The sequence below is a fragment of the Seriola aureovittata genome, chromosome 12 (genome assembly GCF_021018895.1).
Source record: "Seriola aureovittata isolate HTS-2021-v1 ecotype China chromosome 12, ASM2101889v1, whole genome shotgun sequence".
NCBI lineage: Eukaryota > Metazoa > Chordata > Actinopteri > Carangiformes > Carangidae > Seriola > Seriola aureovittata.
The window spans coordinates 14,774,492-14,797,243 of NC_079375.1; the positions used below are offsets into that span (position 1 = coordinate 14,774,492).

General features: G+C 40.7%; 2 protein-coding genes across 8 annotated transcripts in view; both read right to left on the reverse strand.

Moving 5' to 3' along the window:
- eif4g1a (eukaryotic translation initiation factor 4 gamma, 1a) overlaps positions 1-11,635 on the reverse strand; it is a 22,373-nt gene extending 10,738 nt beyond the window's left edge. The window contains exons 1-15 of one of the 7 annotated variants that reach the window (XM_056390714.1): positions 11,196-11,635; positions 9,083-9,205; positions 8,906-8,992; positions 8,620-8,652; positions 7,758-7,778; positions 7,240-7,422; positions 6,594-6,693; positions 5,638-5,748; positions 4,039-4,190; positions 3,697-3,789; positions 2,517-2,592; positions 1,500-2,414; positions 1,306-1,394; positions 986-1,175; positions 458-591 (exon numbers count right to left, since the gene is read on the reverse strand). In XM_056390714.1, coding sequence (XP_056246689.1) covers positions 458-591; positions 986-1,175; positions 1,306-1,394; positions 1,500-2,414; positions 2,517-2,592; positions 3,697-3,789; positions 4,039-4,190; positions 5,638-5,748; positions 6,594-6,693; positions 7,240-7,422; positions 7,758-7,778; positions 8,620-8,652; positions 8,906-8,992; positions 9,083-9,157 — 2,259 coding nt within the window. In that variant the 5' untranslated portion in view covers positions 9,158-9,205; positions 11,196-11,635. Of the gene's footprint in view, positions 1-457; positions 592-985; positions 1,176-1,305; positions 1,395-1,499; positions 2,415-2,516; positions 2,593-3,696; positions 3,790-4,038; positions 4,191-5,637; positions 5,749-6,593; positions 6,694-7,239; positions 7,423-7,757; positions 7,779-8,619; positions 8,653-8,905; positions 8,993-9,082; positions 9,210-11,195 lie in introns of all 7 variants that reach the window. The other 6 variants (XM_056390713.1, XM_056390716.1, XM_056390715.1 and 3 more) reach the window with 6 other exon arrangements.
- Positions 11,636-14,894: 3,259 nt separating this feature from the next.
- On the reverse strand, positions 14,895-22,335 carry tfa (transferrin-a). The gene is made up of 17 exons (XM_056390727.1): positions 22,204-22,335; positions 21,967-22,115; positions 20,808-20,910; positions 20,496-20,687; positions 19,932-20,058; positions 19,649-19,704; positions 19,031-19,194; positions 18,733-18,886; positions 18,459-18,622; positions 18,255-18,351; positions 18,131-18,151; positions 17,638-17,802; positions 16,961-17,111; positions 16,456-16,523; positions 16,180-16,361; positions 15,411-15,603; positions 14,895-15,246 (listed from the first exon to the last, which is right to left on the reverse strand). The coding sequence occupies exons 1-17, from the start codon at positions 22,241-22,243 to the stop codon at positions 15,200-15,202; spliced, it is 2,073 nt and encodes a 690-aa protein (XP_056246702.1). The 5' UTR covers positions 22,244-22,335; the 3' UTR covers positions 14,895-15,199.
- Between the last annotated feature and the right edge of the window lie 417 nt (positions 22,336-22,752).

The following is a 22,752-nucleotide window of genomic DNA, read 5'->3' on the forward strand; positions in this document are numbered from 1 at the left end:
GTATGAGCTTTCTCTAATGTGATGTTCTACATTCACATGAAGAGAGAGAGAATTTCATTAACGCAAATTCCCATATACGGTGGACCAAAGATATACTGTAAACTGTTCTGCTGACTAGACAAAGTCTGAGTAAAAGATGTTGGGGAAATTAATTTTCTGTTACCAGTTGCAGCTATTTGTGATAGCAATGGTAACAAGTTATTAATGCAGTGACGTGTATAGTTGTGGGATTACTCAACCGACTCAAGAGAGGATATTTAACAAGCATTCACCAAATATAACAGGAAAAGTTTATTTACACATTGATAAATGATGTTATAATAGTAAATGTAAGAAAATATCACTTTGAGTGGAATAGGCTTCCTGCATCATCAACTTCACCCATACCAAGCCTTTTAATATACAGTTCTACTTCTTTATGACTCATACTCCACAGCAGAATCAACACATCACCTACCTTGTCCAGGACCACATCACTGATGATGGGCAAGCCCTCAGGTTTGTTCATACTGGCGCTGATGAACTGGAAGCCCAGGAGGAATTCCCTGTCGTACCTCTTCTTCTCTTCTGGGTCTATCGGCTTCCATTGTTCTGAGGGACGTGCAAGAGACGTGTTAATGCGGAGGTTTGATGTGGAAAACGTGTTCTTGATACATGGTCTCTTAAACGTAAAGGAACCTGTTATGAGTAGGTCTCTTGCCCCCGATATTCCAAACCGCCAGTGCTGATTTGTATTGTTAACAAAGAGGACCTGTCTTGTTCTCTATAGATTTATCAAACTTAATTAAAACCCAAAGAAATCTGCACGTGACCTGACATTCAATGTGTACCCTTTGCATTTTTTTAAATCTGCCCCTAAACTTTTTACTTGCATGCATGCTTCAAAAAACATCATCATAGTGACAAGTGCACATCAGAACAGTAGCTGTTATCATTTAATTACACACAAACCGTCATTCCTGGAGAATCGGAAGTCATAGCTTACCTTCTTTGTACTGGTATTTCTGCTCAGTTGGCTCAGGTGTGGCTTTGGCCCTGTCTGGGTCTGCATTCTGCTTGTCTTCTTTCTCTTCCCAGGTCTCATCTGCAGCCTCAGCGGGAGGTTCAGCTGGAGCAGCAGGGACAGGGTCGGCCTGAGTGGACGAGGGTTCAGAGGCGGGCTTGGCATCCTGCTCCTGCAGCAAACAAAACAGGAAGAGATGAACAGACAGAATGGCGTGTTTTAAAAACTAAATGTCCTCAAAAATATTATTGATACAGCTGAAACTGCTGAGACTCTCATACACCATCTGGATTGATACGGACCTCCGTGAAGGCATCCAGGAGGTCTCCAATGGCCTCCTTCTTGTTGAGCTCCTTCATGTTCTTCCTCTTCTTTGGCACAGACGTAGCAGCTTCAAAGAAAGGATAAAGTGCTGACATTAAAATCTCAGATAAAAGAATAACAGAATGACAAATATGACAATCATAAATGCAAGTGAGGATAAACTCCACTGTACCTTGCATAGTAGATTCCTCTATAGAGCTAACAGAGGCGGGAGGGGCATCCTCACTTTTCTCTTTCACCTCTTCCCCTTTTTTCTCCTCTACCACCACCTCCTCCTCCTCCTCTTCCTCCTCCTTCTCCTCCTCCTGGGCTGGTGTTACTGTTTTAGCCACAGGTGTGGATTCCTGAGATTGAGAAGCGTCGGGCTTGTCAAGGGGTGTAGTGTCTGGAAATGCCATGTCCTCAGACAGTTCCTCAATGTGCTGAGGAAGGCCATTGGGGAGAGGAGGCTCTGCTGTTTCAGCCGGTGTGGGTTCAGGTTCGGGGGCAGAGCTCGGGGCAGCGGTCTGGGTCTGTGGAGCAGCAGGTTCCTGGGCAGAGGGTGGAGGCTCAGACATTTCAGTTTCTGTCTTTGTAGCCGTTTCTTCTTTTGCCACTTTAACGGGTGGAACTATTGCTGCAACCTCAACTGCAGGCTCTAACTTGGAGCTGGCTACCTGCTCCTCTTTTTCGATTTTCTTCACTTCCTCCGTTTTCTTTTCCTCCTTTTCTGGTGCCTTCTCAGCTGGAGCTGGGGCAGCCTGTGGTTCCTCCATTTTGACAGGTGCCTCTTGTGCTGCTAATGATGCTGAAGGGGCGACGGGAGCATCTACCGTGTCACCGACTTTAGTATCGTCTTTAGTTACCGCCTCAGCAGGAGTAGCCGTAGATGCTACTGCAGGAGGGAGGGAAGCGGGAGTCTGCTGGTCCTTTATCGATGGGGATGGCACCTCAGTAGCAGCTGTGGGAGCTACAGACTGTGTGGCTAATTCAGCAGACGGTGTCACCTGGCTGTCTGTTTCCTGTTTGGCCTCCACCACAGGCTCTGCATTTACTGTGGCGGGAGGTGGAGGGGTCTCAGCGCTAGCGGGAGGTTCCGTGATTTCATCTGGGCAACCAAACACATGAGATAGTTACATAAAGGAAACTGTGGCGCATTGTGTGGAAGCAAATATTTTTCATGCAAACCAAAATGAGAAAACGTACTGACCTTTTCTCATCACTGTAGTGGCAGACTGTACAACTTCACCGTTGGTCTGTGCAGGACTTACTTCTGCTATGGAGGCCTAGGATCACAAAATAGTTGTCTTTAAAGCACTGAAAAGCACCGGATTGTAAGATAAAGCTACACACATTCAATGTAATTCGTTATAAAATGTCTGCAATGCAATTCTTACAGAACTTCTGGCCTTCACTTTTAGTTAAGAAGAGTAGTGTCAAAGAGCGGTGGATTCAAGGTGGTGGTTATTTTGAAGGCTGTCATGTGTCCTGGTTTTGACCTCTATTATTTAAAAAGTGCTCCTCATATTTCTCCTAACCCTTTATCTCCCTACTGACATTGTAGTCACCCAAGGTAATGCAAACTAACATAAAAATATAACCAAAGCTCAAAACAACAGTGCATAATTGATAGATGGATAGATTCTTTACTAGCACTGCATTAAAAACACAATGAAATTAGGTTTGGCAGCAATCCTCTTGGAAGCATGTGTCAAAATAAAGACTAAAATCATTAAAATATATAAATATATAGTAAAATAAAATATGCTTATAACACCAACGATATAACTATAAATTATAAACTATAATTGTGTGTACTTGCTTTAGATTTCTGTTTTTTGTTCTGTGTAACTCTGCTAGATTAGCGCTGTTTTAATTATGACATGTTACTATAAAAGATGTGAAAATATGCAAAAACCTTTGTGAAAAATAAATTAGTTTAGGGCTGTAAAGAATTCCTAAGGGCTGCTTTTGTTTTCTCCCTTAGAGCAGGCTTTGTTCATACAAACCAACTAAATATCTCTTTTCTTACAAAATCCAAAACAGCCGTGATCTCCTAAAGCTGCATGTTGTTACTTTTCTTACACATTTTTTAAATCTCAAGACCTTAAACTGTAGAATATTCATATATTTTTAATGCTTCAATGTTTGAAAAACTGCTGCATCGTCAGGAAAGCCAACTATCAGTCTGAGCCCAGTGTCATTCAGGCACTTAAATTTACAGACACACAGTACAGAACAGTTGACAGCAGTTTAATATTTCAGAGAAAATCTTGACTTACAATCAGTTAATATAATTTATGAAACAACTCTGTCTTTAACTACGTTCATAAACATGCTTGCCTAGGATCAGCGTTCCAATAAGTCAATGGCAACCAAAGCATTCTTACCTGTGGGGGAGTCGGTGTGGTGGTGGATCTTCCACCTGACATTATCTCTTCTGTGATATCACGCCCGCCCTGGTTGGGGTCTCGTATTCTTATCTATCAAGGAGAAAGGACAAATATCGGTTGAGTTCCCCTAAAGCGTGTATCCAACATTAAATTACAGACAGTATGTGACGATCCTTTACAATACTGATCTATAGCTGCCACCCATCATAATAAATACTATTGTTATTTTGAGGTAAAAGGGAAAGTTCCACATTGAACAGACAATACACTCTCTCTCTATTCATTTTTTTTTTTGACCTCAGACAAGAGATGTGCTGCTCTTTTGTTGTGACACACTACCGGTTTGCGTTCCCTCTTTGGTGGGCCTTGTGACTGTGCCGGTGGCTGCTGAGGAGGCGGGGCTTGTTGCTGCTGCTGGGCGGGGCTGATCATGACCGGTGCAGGCTGGACAGATGGAGAGTACTGCGCCTGAGCTGGGTAGTATGCTCCTGCTGTAAGGTTAGAGTGAAACAAAAAAAACAACAAAAAAAAACATTAATGAAAACAAAATACTCAAGTGCAATTTCATATTAAAATGACCAGCCATTCAAGGTTCAGAAGATATTTGGTTCCTGTGGTTATGAGCAAAATTTTTTTCTTTGACCATGTTTTTCTAACACCCCTGCAAGGCAGTTTGTGGGAATTATAGTTGTAATTGTTATGAAAAGGAATTCAATATGCTACTATAAACCTATGCCTGTTGACAACTGCTGTGTTTGCTAAAAATCCATGTCAATGTCTCCACAGCTGGAGGCCCTATTGATAAGAGTGGAGATTCCTGTAGTAACACATAATCTACAGTGACAGCCTATATGAGGTCTGTGTAACAAGATACAAACAAATATTAACTTCGAAACTGTGAAACCATGGATGTTTTTAGTCTGCAGTCAGCCCCTTCTACTCCTGCTATAAAGGTAACCTTCAGAATGAAGAAAGAAATTGGTTACAATGCAAACTCCTGGAGTAATGACCTTCAAATCCAGACTGTGAAGGTCGGACTGAAGCAGTATGTTAAAACGTTGTGTAGTACATAAACAGCATTACCAGCTAGCTTATGATTATAAAGAAATAATTTTTGCATTGTAAATCACACAAAATACATAAATGAAGAAAAATATAGAAAGACATAATTCTAAAAGTGGAATTTCAGCTAGGAAATGTGTGTAGAGTACCCAACTAGCAAGAGACCTGCTGGCTGGCAGCGGCTCCACCGGCCATGTGTAGGCAGGCTGCTGTTCAACAGCAGAAAATTAAAGTAAAATGATTTCATGAATCAGGGGATTGTAATTTGTTTTTCACCCTTTTCTCTCCATCATTTCCATTGTTAGAGCAACTGGTAACAACACATGCCTGAGTGTATTTTTAGTGATTTGCCGGTGAAATTATGTCTAGTCATCTGTTGTAACTAGACAAAATTCAGTTTTTTTTTTTTGGTTTTTATTTCAATTTCTTAATATTTAACAGATTTCACAGGTTCTCCTAGGCATACTTCTTATCAAAAATGGTTAATAAGTTAAATTCTTTACACATATTACAAAGCTATTGCACAAATTTGTAAGTGAAATGCCCTACAGTAATGGTGCCTTATGCACTTCTCCATCTATATACATGAGTAAAGGTGTACCATCATTCATTTTGCTCAGGCTTCAATATCTTATTAATATATTCATAGACTTAATGTGTTTCCTGTGTGCTTGCTGATTATTTTTTAAATTACAATTATAACCCATTACTTTGAGTATGTGTACAACACTTTGTATCTCATTTGCAAGTAAAAAGTATACCAATGTGTGAAAATAACAACAAAAAACATTATCAAGAATACTAGATACAGGTAGTGCCACAGAGATTTTGCCACTGAAGCCTGCTGACCAACACACAAGCACACACACTACTCACCGGGGTAGCGCTGGGAGGTGAGAGGAGCACCGTGGAGAGAGAGACGGCCGTTCTCTCGCCCGCCTCCTCTCCCCCCACCACCCCGCCTCTCCCTCGCAGCAAGAGAGGGCTCTGAACCAACGCAGCAAAGGAGAGGAAGGGAGTGAGGGACGGGAGAGGGAGGTAAGAAGGAGATAGGGCAGGAAGAGACAGATGCAGAATGAGTTAATGAGAGGATCCAGAGGAAGCAGGGTGTTAAAAAGGTCCCATGAAATGAACAATTTGAAATTTTTTCGCATATTGTTAAATCAAAAATCACACTTCTCTTCCTGGATAGTTCTGTTCAATGCACCATCTTGCACTCAGGGTGTGTGTATTGTTTAAGTATAAATGTGAGGTTTTAGTTGGATCCTTCACAGATAAAAAGAAAAAATCTGCAGCTGCATCACATCAATGCTTGCCCTCCATTTGAGTCTTTGTCCCTGTTAATGTTTACAACCATTAATATTCAAATTAGTTCCCTCTTAACATTAAAAAAAATCAACTCCATCATCCTGTTTCAATGTCGACATAACAACAAAAGAACAGAAAAGAAGCAGGAGCCAAAGTCTCAAAGTCATTTCATGGAACCTGTGAGGCAGTGTCAGGTGAGACTGCAGATAGAAAGAACACAGGCCAAAGCAGAATTAAGCCAGAGCACATGCAACTGGCAGTTCACCACATACAGCAGTGTTTTGACCCAGAAAGACATTAAAACACACCAGGCAAAACCATGACACGCCCAGCGACACGTTGTGAGTAAAGAGGTGTGCAAATGGATATGGACTAAAACCAGATGCTTCAATTTAACCTCTCTGTTAAATTTGGGTTTCTGATGCTTAACAGAGGTTTAACCTCTTTTGAAAAGACAATCATCATGTTTTATCATGTTTATGGTTGTGCTTGGTTGTTGTTAGTCTTGGGCAAAAGCCCCTTACCATAAGTTGGATATTCAGCAGGGCTAGTTCCTGCATAGAAGCCTGGTGCACCACTGGTCACAGGGTACTGCTGAGTGGGAGGCATGTATGGGGCCCGGTACTGCAGAAACAAATTAAAGAGTCAGAAACAACAACAACGGAGGGAAAAATAAAGTTGTGAGAGCTTCAGGTCCATCTCTGCCATCTCTCACTATGACATACTGATGCAAATATAAGATTACATCTTTTCCAACACCTGCTTTTGAAAGAAAAAACTACAACATTTGTCCAACTATGTTTTCAAATGTAGCTAGTTCCTCATTGTGTCAGTCACATGCTCAAACACTCTCCAGTCAGGCTCTTGGATGTGGTCAGAATTTTCTCTGGCTGTTAGCACTTTTCAGACTGTGTTTTCTAAGACTTCCTTCATGACTATGTGGGACCCCAGTATTTCTGGGCTGCTGGAGAGATGATTTAGTCCCTGATCTGTTTCACTGGGCGAGGAACTGAAGTCCTTGATCCCCATTTTTTCAAATGTAAATTCCAAAAACAAAGCTATATTCAGGCCAATATAGTAATATAAGGAGTATTATGTAGGCAGGTTGTTGGGTAGACCAGTGATATGTTTTCCATTTTAACAGATTGCTGATTTCTAATGTGAACCAACCTGTCCAGGAGGGGGAATGAAGTAGCCCTGAGGTGAGCCAGCAAAAGACAACTGCTGCTGGGAAATCATCATCATCTGGGAACTGGGCGGGTAGACGTGAGTAGGTCCAACAGGTCGAGGGCCACTACTTGTCTGTACCCTTGGAGCACTGGTGGCCATGGCTGGTCGGTTTTGATAGTAATTCTGGAAAAAAGATGAGGGGAGACGGAGGGAGAGAAGGATGAAGAATGTATCTTCGCACAAGTAAACCTGTGTTGCTCTGCGTATGCATTTAATGTCTTTACTATTGTAGTCCTAGCCCATGTGTTAGAATGCAGCAGCACCTCAGTTGAAAGCAAAGCACTCATAACAACTGCCAATGTATACAGTAAGTTCAGTTCTTAGGTTACATTGAGTTTAAATTGTACTGGGTATCATCTCTTCCTGCCACACTGAGGTTAGCCCAAGTTTCAGGGGGTGGGGGTGCGGGGGGTTGGGGAGGGGGGAGTAGGGGGTTGGACGAAGAGAAAAGCTGTTACCTGTAATGCTCTGTATCCACCCTTCAGCCGCGCAACACATCATGAGCAGAGAGCAAGAGAGGGAGTGAGATTAAGGTGAAAATGAGGACAACAGACAATGTGGAAGGTTGAGATTACAAGGTGTAAGAAGGAAGCGGATGAAAGGCAGCAGTGTATCTCTGAGTCATTAACAGTAAGCTCAAACAACCATAGCTGCACATGCAACTCTGTACAGGTCTGCATACGAGTTGGATCCCCTCAAGTCCCATGGGTCCCCGTTTCGAGTGATTAGGGAGTCATTTTAAGGGCTGCAGGCGCATGCAGAAACTGATATTAGAATGCTGCAGGTACCAAAAATCAATTCACTATAACATCAAACTGTTGAGCTGACCCCCGTCAGGCATCAACAGTGTCCATGTATGTTAGGGTGATCTAGAGTTTAAAAAAAAAAAGCCAGTTCTTGTTTTGATTTGCACATGACCACAAAATGATTCAAAAATAAATGACAGCACACTGTACTGTCAGTTATGCTGTCATTATCATGACAGGTTTGGGACAATGTTGCAAATGCAGAGAAGCATGAGGGTAAAAAATAAAAAATAAAAACTGCGGGTATGCGCAGATGCAGAATGAATAAAGAACAAATAAACTCTGTGTAACTCCAGCTTTTAAAACAATGTGATCCCTCACAACGGGTCCTATACAGAAATTCACATTTGTAGAATGCAATTTGAAAGTCTTACTGGACCCCAGGACAAGTTAACATCACTCATCTCACAGACACTACAGCGTTCTCATCTAATTCTCCGACATGTGGGACTGAAAGCATGCATTCTACTAAGGAGACCGAGGGGATGTAAGGAAAAGAGAGGGGTGTTAGTACCTGTTGGTGTAAAGTACGGGGCCCTGCAGCAAACTGGGAGGACAGCAGAAGAGAGGAAAGAAGTCAAGATTGACATTCAAGGAGAAAGATGGCAAATAGGCTTTAACAAGCACACACATACACAGATTTAGCCAAAGCCTTATAGCAAGAGAAGCCGGTGTCAAAGATCTTTGTTAAAGAGCGGGAAAGGAGGGGTTTTCATACAAGGCAAAACATATCAAATACTTATGAGTCCGAATGCAAAATCCTGAGTAAAAAGAAATAAAAAACATGCTGTGAACAATACCGGTCTTGGCTGTGGTGCAGAATTCATTTGTGGAGGTGGAGGGGTGGCAAAAACAAGAGAAGGGGGTTGCCCGGGGCCGTAGGCGGCCTTGAGAGGAGAGAATAGAGGAAAAAGAGATGTTACCAAACAGTAATCTCCTAAAAACAATTTGAATTCTACAAGGTCAGTGGCTCTCACCTGTGTCAGTCCAGGGGAAGGGGCAGGGTTTGGGACAGAACTGGGTCCCGTTATAGGCTGTGGTGGTTTGTTCATTTCACGTTCTTTTATGGTTCTGCATTAGGGTGGCGTTGTGTTGCCAGCCTTTCTGAGGAAGAGAGGAGCAAGAAATACATAAAGAGAACAACAACTAAGCATTAGCCAAGTATTAATAAAGGCTATGAGATGAAATTACTTTCAATCCAATTTTTTTTTAATATAATATTTTACTAGAAGTGGTGTAGCATATCTTCATCACACATGATAATTGCAACCATATGGGTCAGATATCTGACAACACAGTGCGAGGACATGAACCACTAGTGTGGTAACATCTGACCAAGCAGTGAGGGTGTGGTCTGTGGTTTCGCCTATGATAACACAACCCCTCTCATAATCTTGATCACATGTACATTGCATGGCTCATGTGTCTACTCTTTTGAGCAGCTCATGTTAATGTTGTTTGTGGATACCTCATTCAAAAAAGATTGCAACAGACTCGTGTGTGTTAACCTCCACCCAATACTGCCTATTGTCCGAGTAAAAAAAATGGTTGTGGTGGCTATTAAAATCATTCCAAAAGAGGGGAATTTGACTTGCAATGGCTCCAGACCCCCTATGACCTCAATTACTGAACAGATGGTGCTCTAAAAAACACATTCCTAAACGATCATGACTTGGCCAAACAGCAAAAAGTAAATACTAATGGTGATGTCTTGCAGTGGTTTGGAGATGTACTTCCAGCTCATATGTGACAACCAATAAACCACTTGAACAGATCTGGTTTTGAGCGAATTTAAGAAAATGGATACCTCAGGTCAAAGTTCATTTACTGTGTTAACAGTGGCTACTGCCCCCTGGTTGTGCTAGCTACATGTGCAAATAACCCATCCCAATAACCTTTAGTCTATATCAATTTCAAAGCCTGAAAGCAGGTTTTTTTCAATATGATGAAATATTGTTCCACATGTGCTGGAATAGTGGAGACATGCGGGAATTAATATAAAATGATGAATGCTGCTAGCAGACGTGTCATACACCATCCACCTGCTGACACAGGAACTATCGCTAGCTGCTAGCTTGTGCCATGCTTCTTTTGGACGGGGCATCAATGCACAAAGCTACCATATGGCTCTGCCAGCAGTGATGGCCAACAGCCTTATGAGACGATATTAAATATGACAGGCACTCTAAGAAAAGACTACCACTGTGTCTTAGCCAAGTTATAACATTAAAAGGTATTTTACTGGCCCGCTAGCGAGGCAGCGTTCCCGACCGAAGCAGGTTAAACCGTTAGCCAACAGCCGGCTAACATTACGTGTCCCACTATCAGAGACATTTCGCTTAGTTACGCTACGTGGCTCAACGCTGAGTCCACATTTAACCTTAACGTACACAGAGCCCAGATGGTATTACTGTGTCGATGGACGGTGTGTTTACTAATAAAAACCCGAGAACAACATCTAAGCCGGTCGTGACAGAAATGTTGCAACACTTGACACCGATTAAGTTACAGTTGAGCTATTGTTGGTTAACGTTAGCGGTTTAGCCCAACCCTGTCCTCCGAGGTGTATTTAATTACAGGCCCAACAAGCTCCACGGGCACAAATCATCAACCTGGCGTACATCCGGAGCTAATATCGTGCGAAAAGGGCGAATAAAATCAGAGTCTGAATCAAACTGTCGCTAGGTGTAAAAACACAGTGGAAATCGCCTTTAAACTATGAATCGGTTAGCGTTAAGCCTAACAGCTACTGCCTCACGGAGCCTGCGATGACAACGGTGACCATTAGCCACGAGAGCGAGTAACCCTGGCTGTCACTTCAGCTAACGTTAGGTTAACTTTAGCCAAACACCTGTCAAGATAAAATATCAATCGAACTGATGTTAACACATTCAGGTTACACTGGTTTTATCCCTTCTTGTATTCTGGCCAAGATTAGCTGGCTAGCCCTCCCGGTGTGTGGAATGACAGCCGGCGGGGCCTGCTAACACCAGCTAACATTAAGTAGCCTGTGTGCCTTTGACAAAAATGCAGACAGGCTCCGGTGCACTTCAAGCTAGCACTACCACCTTTAGATGTTTTTACCCTTACCGGGAATCAGTAGTGAATATGTTGTAAGATGTGAACTCGGGGGATCGGCCTCTGATCAGTCTTCTGTTACTGAAAGTAGTGGTGTTGTAGTTTCCTTGTCCTTTACTCCAAAAGAGAAATGTTGCCCTTTTCTTAGCTAATGACTTAGCGAGCTAGTTAGCTAACCGGCAGCCGGGGTGAGTGCTGCTGCTGTCACTTCGGTTTAAATCCCCGAACGTGCAAAAGTGACAGTGCTCAAAATCAAATAATATAGTACTTTGGGAGTACTACTGACAACTCCGATGGCCCCGAAAAAAGCCTCTGGACCGTAGGTCCATGATCAGGGCGTCGATGGTGACGGATTGCCGGTTCGGTACGTACACCACTGTCGTGTGAGGAGGCTCAGAGCGAGGCCATAGTGCGGTGTTTCTCGTCCGTGGAGCCGGTGCGCCTCCAAGTCGCATGGGTAACTTCCGGGAAAATTAAAATTTAATGCCGTTTCCTTGGTCATGTGATACAGGAGCTTCTGTCAGTTCATCAATCTAGGCCTTAAAATAATCAGATGCTCAAGGTGAGGGATATTTATTGTAAGAAAATTCCTTTAAAAAAATCCAAATCCCCATAAACATAAAAAAAAAAAAACATTTTAAAACTGTAAACGAAATTTGTCCTTCAAACGAACTCATCAGAACAAGGTTTATATTTGATAATTGTAACCAGTGCATCATAAATGTAGAAACAACAGAGCACTTGTTTTATGCTTGTGACATGATCCAGAACGTATGGAAATCCTTGCATGATGGGCTGAGCTCCAAATCTAAAAATATAGATTTTCTCTCTTTCAAAACTATCCAGTAAAGAGTAATTTTGAAGAACAAGCAGATTGAATTTCTAGTTAATATCAGCATCACCATAAAATACTATATACATACATACCAGAAAATGCCAAAAAAAAAGACCCAGCTAATATACTATCAAGTAAAGGAGAGAAATATGTTAAGTAGAGCTGCAACAATTTGTTGATCAAAAGAAAATTACCCTGCAACTAATCTGATAGTCTATTTATCATTACAACCAAGCAAAAAATGTCAAACATTGTCATGTTTTGTCATGTCAAATGTGAGAAGATTTAATTGAAAATAAATTTCCAGCACAGCTGTAGCCATGGAGGGGGGAACCAAATCGGCTGGGTGGACAAACCTCCCTGGCAGATGATTGACACTTTACTCAGACTTTACGTGGGCTTTCTGACGGGTATAACGTAATAAAGACATTACCCAAGGAAGTGCAGTGTCAACTGTGAAATATTTTGGATGAGCAGAATCTGCCAATCAGGTATAAAGAGACAAGTGAGGCTGACATGAGGCCAACCTGCCTCCCACCCATTTCCAAACCAGCTAAAGCACCTTCTGTAAGCTCCAGCAGGCCTCTGCAGCATCATCAAACACCCGCCTCCCACCCATCTGAATCCTAGTCACACAGAGGCCCAAAAATGAATAATGTGGACCAGCCTGATCTCCCCAAGTCTTGCCCTGTCCTGCCATCCCATCCTGCTTCCCTTCCTTACCACGCAGCATTTCCCTTCTCTTTCTCTTTTACACCTATTAAGTTTGTATATGTGGGTTTTTTGCAGGTGCTCTGGTTTCCTCCCACAATCTAAAAAACTGAAAGGTGATTTGTTTGCAAATTGCAAATTTAAAGTTTAATTACGTGAATGAAACTTTGAATTTGCAAAAACAAAATCAGCTTTCATTAACAATAATATATGTAAAGAAATAAACTATAAAAAAAAAAAGTCTGGGTTACTGCCCAACTGCCCAGAGTTCACACCCATAGATGGTCCAGCAATGTGCTACGTTTATACCTAGTCTTGTTTTTTATTATTCTATGTTAATTACTTAATCACATGTAAGTTTAGACAGTTTTAACTTCAGATAATTAAGGTTTATTATGTGAATTCTCTGAACTAAAGATGTAATAACTGTGCACCCACCAGCAGCAGAGGTGCCAGTCTTGCAAGCACTATAAGAGTGATCATGTTGCCAGGATGCACAAATGATGGGACACTGAACTGACCCGTAACACTGAGCTGTATCAGCGGTATCGATACTTTCAGGGTCGATCTGCAGACCCCTAATGGTGAGATTGTGTTTGTCACTCTTCTTCCTTGTCTTTAGAGTATTTTTGATCTTGCCAACCTCAGTCTACCGAGGCCATGATAAAGTGACACAATAAAGGACCTTATCATGTCAAGTGAAGTGTGATCTAGCTAATGAAATGGCCCATGCAACGGAGATACTGTACTCTGGTTCTGCCTGATAGAAAGAAAAGCTACTTTGTACCAATGGTAAATAGATAAGGGAATACTGACAGTGGAAATGATAAGTGTTGCAACAGGCAGTCGTTTTTGTTATCCAGTAATATGCTTATTTTCTTTATTGATTGATTAATCTTTTTTTCCATGAAATAGGAGAGTCTCAGAGTCCAAGGTTCTGTATTCAAATTGCATGTTGTTCGAAGAGTCTAAAACCAAAATATAAAACACTGACATATGACTAGAAAAGCAGTAAATCCCCACATTAGAGAAACAGGATCAATCAAATGTTTCAGATTTTATTTGAGTAACAGAATCGATGAAGTGATTATCAAAAGTTGAGGATGAATTTTCTGTCAAATCAACTAATTGATTAGTCCAGTATCATTTCATCTTTAGAAATGATAAATGTGGTGTGTAAAAGACAAACAGGACGCTGAACACTCAAACCAATCAATCAGACACAGTGGCCACTTGGGCCTTGGGTGGCCCCATGATCATTTTTGTAGGTTAGTTTGTGATAACTTGATTAACTGCTAACTTGTTTGGGAATATGCAGTATACTTAACGGAATCAACAATTATTTGGATAACTGATCAACTGTTTTAGAAATTTTTCAAGCAAAAACACCAACAACATTTGCTGCATCTCACTTCTGAAATGTGAGGATTTGGTGCTCGTCTTTGTTACACATGAGAGAAAAATGAATATCCTAAACTATTGAAATAGATCCCCTTGTGCCATGGGAAATTTTAACAAGCAATTTTACTATTTTCTGACAGTTTATAGACAATGCAATTGAGAAAATAATTTGCAGGTTAATCAATAATGAGGATAATCATTAGTAGCAGCTCTAAACAGAATATACTGTAACTGAAATGATTAAGGTTCATCCTGCATCATTACCTGTGCAGTCTACCTGTTATATAGAGGGACCAGTGTTAAAATTTACATGGTGCTTATTTCTAAATACACTTAAGTCTAACCAAATTACCGCAAATGAATGTCAATGGAAACCTTCTTTTTTAAACTTAGGGCCTAGCGGGTTAATCCAGCCATGCAAGCAGCCTCAGCCAATGAGAATGGGTTTCTCTGTTTGCCTAATAATTGATTTGGATTTGGTCCATGTACTGTGAAATTTCTCTGTTAATAGATTTTGAATTGGAAGGAGATTTTTTTTTGGAGGCTTTTCAGAGCACACAAAAAGCACTGTGTCCAAAATCATTTGTGCAGCCCACTCAAACAGATTATCCCAAGAAGATGTTTATTTATTTATTATTTAATCGCTTCAACAGTCTGTGGAAATGCAGCTGAAGGTGCAGACTGAAGAGGGCTGGTATATATTTAAGATAAATGCTTGAGGCATTACACAAATTACAAAAAACAAAGCATACTCTCACCACAAATCAGCATTATATCAGCTTTATTTGAGAAAAGTGGTAACAAATCATAGTTGATCTAGTAACAAAGACAGTGTAGCATTTTGTTTCAACAGCATGAAAATAGCTGCATGTGGACATGACTGGTCACATACAAGTTGATTTGTGGGTTGTGATAGTGCAATGCATCTGTTTGTTCTTCTAAAAACAGGTCTACAACAGGATCAGTAAGAAAATACTCAATGCAAATTTTGGGTCGAGTGTGGGAAGTGTGGGTAAGGTGCTCGAATCACTGTGAGCCATCCGAGGCATCACATGGTCCATGGTCACCACTAGTTTTTTTGCTGACAGGAATGGAAAGTGCAAGATTTCTCCAGATCTGTTGGGAAGAGAAAAATAGAAAAAAAAGTGACATGAGAAAGCAGAGCAGAAACTTACTTTTATGGTGTGTGTGATGTGTCTAGGCTACAAGGACACACTTTGATTGTTAATCTGTTAAATTACTGTCCTAATCATCTTTATTCAACCCGCAGTAATACAAACCTGGAGTGGTTTCACTGCACTGTCTGAGTGAACTCATGGCGTTCATGTACTCGACTCCCAAAAACTGTTCATAGTTCGATCCAGACGGAATCTCCTGGAGACATTTAGTGGAGTCCTTGAAGAGCAGGTTCTTTCCGCCTTCTGAGTGGAAAATTCTGAAAGAGGCATCACTGCCACTGATTCCAAACTTGGCCTATAAATAAAGAACAAAATTTTGATTTTAAACACAGCTATTAATTTTTTTGTTAAAATTGACATTTCTACATCGTCAGAAATCAACATGGGGCTTAGGGCTAAATGCTGAAAGTTAAGGCAATACCTGTAAAATTTAAAAAAAAAACTATATCCGAGTGTAGTGGTTTTAACGTATCTGACAAAATAATTTTATTCTATGTTAGCACTAGAAACTTAGTGCTAAGTTGATACAGTGCTAAGATACTGTACCCCAAACAGCCCACAATGTATCACTGGTGTGTGAGTGATAGAAAATGTGCTGTACGTTTGAGTGAATGTGGCTTGTAGTATAAAACACTTTGAGTGGTTGATAAGACTAGAAATGTACTATGTAAGTGCAGTTCATTCACCAATAACTTTGTTGCCCTAACTAACTTGCCTCTGCAAAAACAGCAAAATTCTCCTACAAATCTAAAAGGGGAAAAAATAATCCTCTCCAAAATGTATTGACTTTCTAATTGTAGCCCTTTTAATGTGTTTTTTTTTTAATGCAAACAACCAAAAACTAAAAGTGACCTAAAAATTCATCACTGACCTGCTGGTCCTGGAGAACGCGGATCACCTCGCTGCGGCTCTCTGGACGAGTCACCACAGCGTGGGCGGGCACTTTAGCCAAGTTGCATGAGAGGAAATCAGAGACTGGCACTGGAGGCTTACCAGGGCAGATCAGCTGGTAGTCAGCAGAATTCACACCACTAGCCCATGCTGGACCATTACCTTTGACAAGAAGAGGTGGGATGAAAGACTGTTGTAGTTTTACAGGAAACAACACTGTCATAGATGAGACAATATGTCAGTGTCAGTCTCTTACCATCACTGTTTTCGCCAACGATTGTGTGTTTGATGAAGGCAACATCACCGGAATTCTCCACGAGACACCTGTGATGACACGCAAAACATAACCAGAGTAATTAAAGGAAAATTTGACATTTTTGGAACATGTTTAGTTGCTTTGTTGCCAAGAACAATAGCAATAGTAATACTACTGTCATGTCTGTGTGTTCGTACAGAGCTGGATTTGGGAGGCTGTCATCTGAGCATAGAGAATAAAGCAGGGGGGAAAACAACTAGCCTGACTCTCACCAAAATTTTAAATGTAAGCGTATTAGCACCTCTATAGCTCACTTATACAATGTAGCAATGCTTACAACCTCCTGGTTCAAGCTATATTCAGCACTCAGACACAAGAGTGATATCAATCTTTTCCAAAACTCAGAAAGAAAGTTAATCTGTATATTTCATAAACTATCAAACTAGTGCTTTAACATACATGCACGTAAAACTCTGCACAGAACAACTGTACTATTGCTTCCTACCTAAAGGCTCCAGCGTAGCCGTAGTACTGCTCTTCAGCACTTGCTTTGCACTTGTACTCATCACCGACAGCTCTGCGGCTGCCGACACACTGATTACAGAATGAAGAAGTGGGATCTGCTCCGGGGGCACAGCCGCTTGTGAAGAACTTTGCTGAGGAGAGGAAGAGAAACAGTGTGTTGGTGTTGAAATTAGAGGTGTGCAAAAAGCAGTCGCGGCTCTCAACAATTACATTTATGAACTATTAAATGGTTTCGCTAAATACGTTTTGGTGGAAATATAATTGCTGTTTGGATTACATTCATTGACAATGTTGATTTCCAGTGTTATGATGTGCTGGAGCACAGAAGTTGCAGGAGGTGGCCGGGTTGGATGCTGTTCTTATAGAGCACATGATTTTGATTTTAGATTAGGCTGAAGCTACAATAACACTTGTTAAAGTTTGGGAGACTGTGATTTTCATGAGTTTAGTTGCCCCAAGTGGACATTGTATGACTAAATATATTAAATATGTGAGCATTTTGTGTTGAATAAAACATTTTTTTGAAATGTTGATAGGAACTATAATCTGGGCGCCACTCTTTTTTTCTCACAACGTATTAAAAATACATTTTTAGTGGAAGAATTAGCCTAATTGTCACAGTAGGTGCTTTGCTTAGATAAGCACATGGTTACTTACAGAAGTCACAGTCATTGGTCCTTTTGTGGATGTGACCCATGGGAATGTTCCAGCCTGCAGTTCTGCCGATGCCTGTGTGGCAAGACCTCTTGCCCTGCAGGGTGTCCCAGGTCACCCCTGAACTTTTCTTTACCACAGCAACAGCATAGTAAGAGGAGGCTCCAGCTACAAGAATGAAAGTATAGAGAGAGATGGATCAGATAAGTACCAACCATATTATTATTAGTTATAGTTAATATAATTTGAAAAGGGTGATGCATGAGTATTGTTATATAAGATTAGATGGGTAATGCTTTATTTTACTGTAATTTACAAATAATTTCCTAGACAGAACTATATAATTTTAATATCTGTTACAGGGAAATCATGCAGTGTTCAGTTTGTTCACTTGCAATTTTTTTTTAAATCCAACTGTTTTATGAATTAATATATATGTATGTATATATATATATATATTATATATAGAAACAACAGAAACAGACAGGTTTATTACCGTCATTGTTGCCGCACTGCCCTGTGGAGAGAGACAAATAGACAAATATTACTCAGGTTAAAAAAAGGTAGAATAAAAACACAGGATTGTATGTGATGATTTCTGTGCTATCTAGGCATTGTACCTTGATCATACTGCTCCACCATAACAGGAACCAGACCACACTTCCCAGCTGTGTACACCTGTCCTCCATCTACTGCCATTGCGTCAGCCTCTTTACGCTGCAGGGTGATTTAAGCAACAGATGATCAGAAACAAATGCCATAAAATGGAGCAAAAAATTATCAAGTTAGTAACCGTTTCCATATTTAAGCCAAGACTGTTTTACCATAATCTTTTTCAGACACTCTTCAACTGAGGGGGCATTCTGGCATTCGATGGCAGAGCCGTCATCACCCACACTGTTGATGGTCCACTGGTCACACTTGGAGGTCTCAGCGTGGCCCACAGCGCACCATTTAATGGCACTGGATGAAGTGCCTGGGGTCTGCTCTGGAAAGTGAAGTTACATATAACCATAAGCCACTGGCTGCTCTCAACAAATGTGTTTGTGTGATGGTTTGTATCTTAACCTGTGTTTTATCTGCTCATGTTTACCGTACCTTTCTTCAGGGAACGAACGATGCTCATGTATTCAGCACCCAGATACAGGAAGGAGTCTATGTTCGGGGGCAGACGCACCAGCTTTTCTGCTGAGTCCTTGAACATCAGGTTCTTGGCAGGTGCGTAGGCTTCAGATGAGAAAAGTTTAAAGCCCTGAAAAGACACATAGTAAGCCAATCCATTAGGAAAACCACCAAACACAAGCTAGATGTTTACATGAATCATTATGCTCTCCCACTTCTATCTTATCAGGCAGTCAACTCTACTGCTCACTCTTGCTGCTGTAGCGTGCTTTACCTGTACTGCTTGCAGGCTTGTCCAGATTAATTCAGCCAGCTGTGGGTCTTTGCGGGTGACAACAGCATGAGCTGGTACTCTGGCCAGGTTGCAGGTTTTATAACTGCTGATAGGTGCTCTGGTGTTATCCTTGCACAGCAGCTCATAGTTGGCCTTTTCAGATTCTGAAAGTGTTTCACAGCCATGATTTAAAAACATTGGTTGGTTTAGCAAAGGTGTATTTTTTCATATTGACATATTGGGCAGACCCACAAGTATTATATCAGTTATGGAGTGAGAATCTTGACTGTGATTTTAAAATCAAGTGTGATTTAAAAGTAAAACAGAGCTTCATATAGCACGAACATTCATTTGACAAAGTAATTAGAAAGACAAGAATATAAGGAAAGTCAGGGAGGGACAGATATCTAAAAAAACATATATTCACTGCTGCATCAAAAAATCATTGAGATTAACCCGCTGCAGTTTGTGAAACAGCCACAAAATGTAATGTATTGATTTATGTACATGGACAGAAATTTGACATTCATGGCAGTACAATATCCACTTGTAGTCAATACAAACTTTTTTCAATTTTTTTTCAATAAATCATTACATATGAGAGGAGATGATACTGACCAGGGACAGTGAGGTGCTTCACAAAAGCCACTTCTCCTTTGTCCTCCACCAGACACCTGTTAAATAGACCAATCCACAGTTGCATCAACATAAGAGGTTTAATCATCATCAGCAGTATAGTGTATTTCCACAGAGAGAAATGGATTTAAGAAAGCATCAAATCAGGATTACAGACTGAGGCGTGAGTGGCTACTGTATTTAGAGAGGGATAATGGACAGGTAGATAAGGGGCAGTAAAAATCATGGTAGAGCTGAGAAAGATCAAAAAAAGACTCATACTAACTGGAAGGCACCGTCGTAATCATAGTAAGGCTCCTTGTGGGACCTGGAGCAGTCTCCCTTGCACAGCTCGCAAAGTTTTGGCCTTGTTGCCCCTGGGACACAGCTTTTCAGGAAAAATTCGCTCACCGCTGCAAAACAGAAAGCAGTGATTTTATAAATACTAAGCATTTTATTTTTCGTTCCCTGCAATGCACCAATGCAGAATCTTCTGTCCTCCATTTATTTTCCTTTGCGTTAAAGGTGCTATATGTACATTTTCTCTGCTGCCGAATGGGGTTTCTTGCCTTGCATGGATGGTAGTGATGGTCTCTTTCTTGCCTTTAGTAGTTTTGAGTTTAGTAACTACCTGTTACTTCCTGTAACCTCTGTATAAACACTATATCAGTGTGGTATGGATTCATCACATTGAACCGATATAACATGTTAGGGCTCCACAGTTCATCTAAAAGTACACCAAAACTGTCACCGTTATTTTTGATGGTCTAACCTACGAAATATTCAATGCACATATTCGACACTGTGATCAATTGTGACGTGTATCTTCTTGAGGAAACATCTGACTCACCTTCCTCCACTGGTTTGTCGTCAATGCCTCCCCAGGGAAGTATACCCATGGAGATCATAGTTCCTACGGGAATGTTCCAGCCTGCAGATTTCCCCAACCCGGTGTGACAAGTTTTCTTCCCTCTGAGGTCGTGGAAACCGAATCCTGTGTCCTTCTTCACCACAGCAACAGCGTAGTAGCAGGTGTCTGAAGCTAGATGTACACAGAACAATTGTGAGCAAAACATTACACCATGTCGCTCATATAAAATGCTAAACAGCCTTCTTCCTCGTGCTTAGTTCACCAGCAAACACAGCTGATTAGTAAACATACTGGGGCCGTAGTCCTCAGCAATAATAGGATGCAGGTTGTAGTTGGTCAGTCCAGCTGTGTAGATGTCCCCTCCATCCAAAGTGATGGCATCTGCCTCACCAGCCTGTTAGAAAAACACAGATCCGGCAGCATGATGTTTGCGCACTCCAAAGGATATTTCATTGGTAATTAAATACACTGGAAATGTATCAGTCGTCTCACTTTTGTACACCGTTGAGACATGCGTGTAGCTACTTTGCTTGCAAACTAAACTTTTAGATTACTTTACACTTCTACTTTACTACATTTCATAGAGGAATATATTTTACAGTTGTAATAGTTATTTTGCATACAAGAAGTTACAGATACATCTTCTCATCAGTATGCATTATACAGTAAAGCAAATATATCATGCATCAATAAGAGCAATACAAATTATAATACACTAAAACATTCTGAAAGGAGCTGTTCTATGATGAATATTTATAATTTTGATACTTAACAATTTTATATATATTTTGCTGATGATACTTGTGTCTTTACTTAAGTCTGGTTTTGAATGCAGGACTTTAACTTGGACTGGAGGTACAGCACTTATACTATATTATTATTCACTATATTGAAGCCCTTGTATTTTACTTGATTGCTTCATAATTCTGCTTCATTACATTTGAGTGGATAATATCTCACTTATTACTCCACTACATTTGTCTGATAATGAAATGATCCATTATTATGGACTAACCTACCAAACAATATATAAAGTAACATTGAGATGCTACTTACACATTAATGTATTAACAATAACAATAGCCTAATCACATATAATATTGATACAGTCCTGCATCATGAGTACTTTTACTTTGAAGAACATTCTGTAGGCCCTTTACTTCTGTATTGTTAAGTAAGCACGATTTTGACTCAGAACTTTTACATGAAATTAAGTGCTACAGTACATACAGTAAATGTAAAATTTTATTTTATTATTAATCATTATTGTGGTCTTGCTGCTTACAAATCTAAATTTTACATTTTAACAGCTCGGCCATTTTAGCAGGCGAAAAGATGAAATCACATGTTAACACTGAAGGCAGAACTACGAAGACATTTCTTTTACATACTATTATTTACTGAACACATCTAAGGAAACGTATGTTCTGGATAATGTGAATTTTCTGACCTTAATCGCAGTGATACAGTCGATGGTGTTTTCTTTCCTCACGCAGGAGAAGGCAGGGGCCGCAGCAGCAAGATCCAAACATTTCCGATATTCTTGCTCCGACTTGACGCACCATTTCACCTTCTCAGCGGGGGCCGCGAACACAGCGGCTGTGAATGCACATGGATAAATAACAATGCGGATAAACAGGGCGTTCAGTAAATCTGTGATTGAATGTGTAAAATAAAATGTCTTTACCGATGCATCCGAGCAGCGCGACAAGGAGGAGAAGCTTCATGTTGGACACCGGGGTCTCCAGGTCAGTAGAGCAGAGTGACAGAGAGAAAGCTCGGGCTTTTATAGCAAAACCTGACTGAAAAAAAAAAAAAAGAAAAGATAAAATGCCACAGTTTGCTCAGGTGTCCTAATGTGTGCCTGCGCGTGTGTACTTTCGTGTGCACATGCGATGACAGGGAATACACATGGAGTACATATCCGATATTTCCTCATAATGGAAAGTCACAGACTATCTCCTTTGAAACTATTTAATCATTGTTTGCACTATCTGAAATCAGCCAGAGGTAAAGAAAACAGTATGCCGCGGATCAAAAAACAAGAATTACGCTAATTTAAGTGAAAAGGTAACACGATGACAGGATCCAAATTATGAATAGTTCAATTTTGCTTATGCAGTAAAGTCAGCCAAGCAATCTGCCACTGCAAACACAATGCATGGTGGAAGAAGTTTTCAGATCCTTCACTTAAGTAAAAGTAGCAATGGGCCACCACAATGTAAAAATACTCCAA

Bases quoted from the DNA above. Each gene is read 5' to 3' on its own strand.
- tfa (XM_056390727.1), bottom strand. From the start codon at position 22,243: ATGAAGCTTCTCCTCCTTGTCGCGCTGCTCGGATGCATCG. The intron at 18,623-18,732 runs GTACGGTAAACA...TTCACTTTCCAG, and splicing joins CGTTCGTTCCCTGAAGAAAG to AGCAGACCCCAGGCACTTCA. The intron at 17,112-17,637 runs GTAAGTAACCAT...TCCTCTCCTCAG, and splicing joins GACCAATGACTGTGACTTCT to CAAAGTTCTTCACAAGCGGC.